This window comes from Bombina bombina, chromosome 11 (assembly GCF_027579735.1).
Source record: "Bombina bombina isolate aBomBom1 chromosome 11, aBomBom1.pri, whole genome shotgun sequence".
NCBI classification, from domain to species: Eukaryota; Metazoa; Chordata; class Amphibia; order Anura; family Bombinatoridae; genus Bombina; species Bombina bombina.
The window spans coordinates 105,484,546-105,485,883 of NC_069509.1; the positions used below are offsets into that span (position 1 = coordinate 105,484,546).

Sequence of the window (1,338 nt, forward strand, 5' to 3'; positions counted from 1 at the left end):
CACTATCGGAATCTTAATCATCTACTTAGCCTAATTTCAATTACATTATTAAATGATGTATAATAACGCAAAAGATTTTGAATTAAACAAAAAAAAACCCAACAAAAACGTAGCTGTGAAAGACTATGCTCCTCAAACTTTGGTATTTTATTATTAGATGCTTGGATACAATAGGCTGATCATTTTTTATACCTAGAAACATAGAAACAGATTTTGATGGCAGAGAAGAACCATAGGCCCAACAAGTCTGCCCAATATTTCATGAATGTATAAAATTGTCTCGTTTGTAGGATAGCCTTATGGGTTTTTTTTTACACAATATTTTAAAATTGTAAATAGGGAAAAAAACTTCCTCCAATCACGACATGGCCTTGATTGGAGGAAGCCGGATTAGTCACTGATGACATGTATAGAGTGAATCTCCGGGTGGGGGGAAGCTGCTCTGGCTGTGAAAAAAACAAAGGCAAGTTTTTAATCAAAACGGCTACTTTCTAAACTATGATGAATGAAAGTGCCCCTGTTTTTAATAGTATTTTTAAAAAACGGGCTTTGATTCATCAAAGTTTACCTTCACTTTAATGAAACCTGAAAAAAAATAATAAAGATCTAAAATATTTAGTAGCTTCTAGAGAACATTTCAAAGGTCTGACAACATCTAAGTTGTGAATAAGTCACTACTTAGAATTCTAAGGCGCTGGACAAGGAAGAAACGACAATTTCCTGATTAATGTTATGTGAAGATACAACCCTAGGAAGAATAGTTGGTTCTTAAAACCACCATGTTCTGCTGAAATACAAGGTAAGGAAAATCACAGAATAGAGTTGACAAAACTTCCAAGACAAACAGAACTTTCCAAAATAAAATTTGGATTTGAAGATCATGGATAAGCAAAAGGAGAAATCCTAAAACCGAGTTAAGGTTCAACAGACGGGAAGATAGTCCAATAACCAGTCTGATCCTGACCAAAGCTTTAAAGGGACACTGAACCCAAATGTTTTCTTTTGTGAATCGTATATAGCATACAATTTTAAGCAACTTTCTAATTTACTCCTATTATCAAATTTTCTTCATTCTCATGGTATCTTTATTTGAAAAGCAATAAAGTTTAGAGGCTGGCCCATTTTTGGTGAACAACCTGGGTTGTTCCTGCTGATTTGTGGATAAATATACACACCAATAAACAAGTGCTGTTCAGGGTCCTCAACCAAAAGTTGGCTAGCTCCATAGCTTAGATGACTTCATTTTCAAATACAGATAGCAATTGAAGGAAGAAAAGTTGCTAACAGGAGTAAATTATTAAGTTGCTTAAAATTGCATGCTCTATCTGAATCACGAAA

General features: G+C 34.1%; 1 protein-coding gene across 1 annotated transcript in view; it reads right to left on the minus strand.

Annotated features, from left to right (window-relative positions):
• Window positions 1-202, minus strand: part of LOC128641695 (SUN domain-containing protein 1-like) — a 296,978-nt gene extending 296,776 nt beyond the window's left edge. The window contains exon 1 of the mRNA XM_053694227.1: window positions 193-202. Coding sequence (XP_053550202.1) covers window positions 193-202 — 10 coding nt within the window. The remainder of the gene's footprint in view (window positions 1-192) is intronic.
• Between the last annotated feature and the right edge of the window lie 1,136 nt (window positions 203-1,338).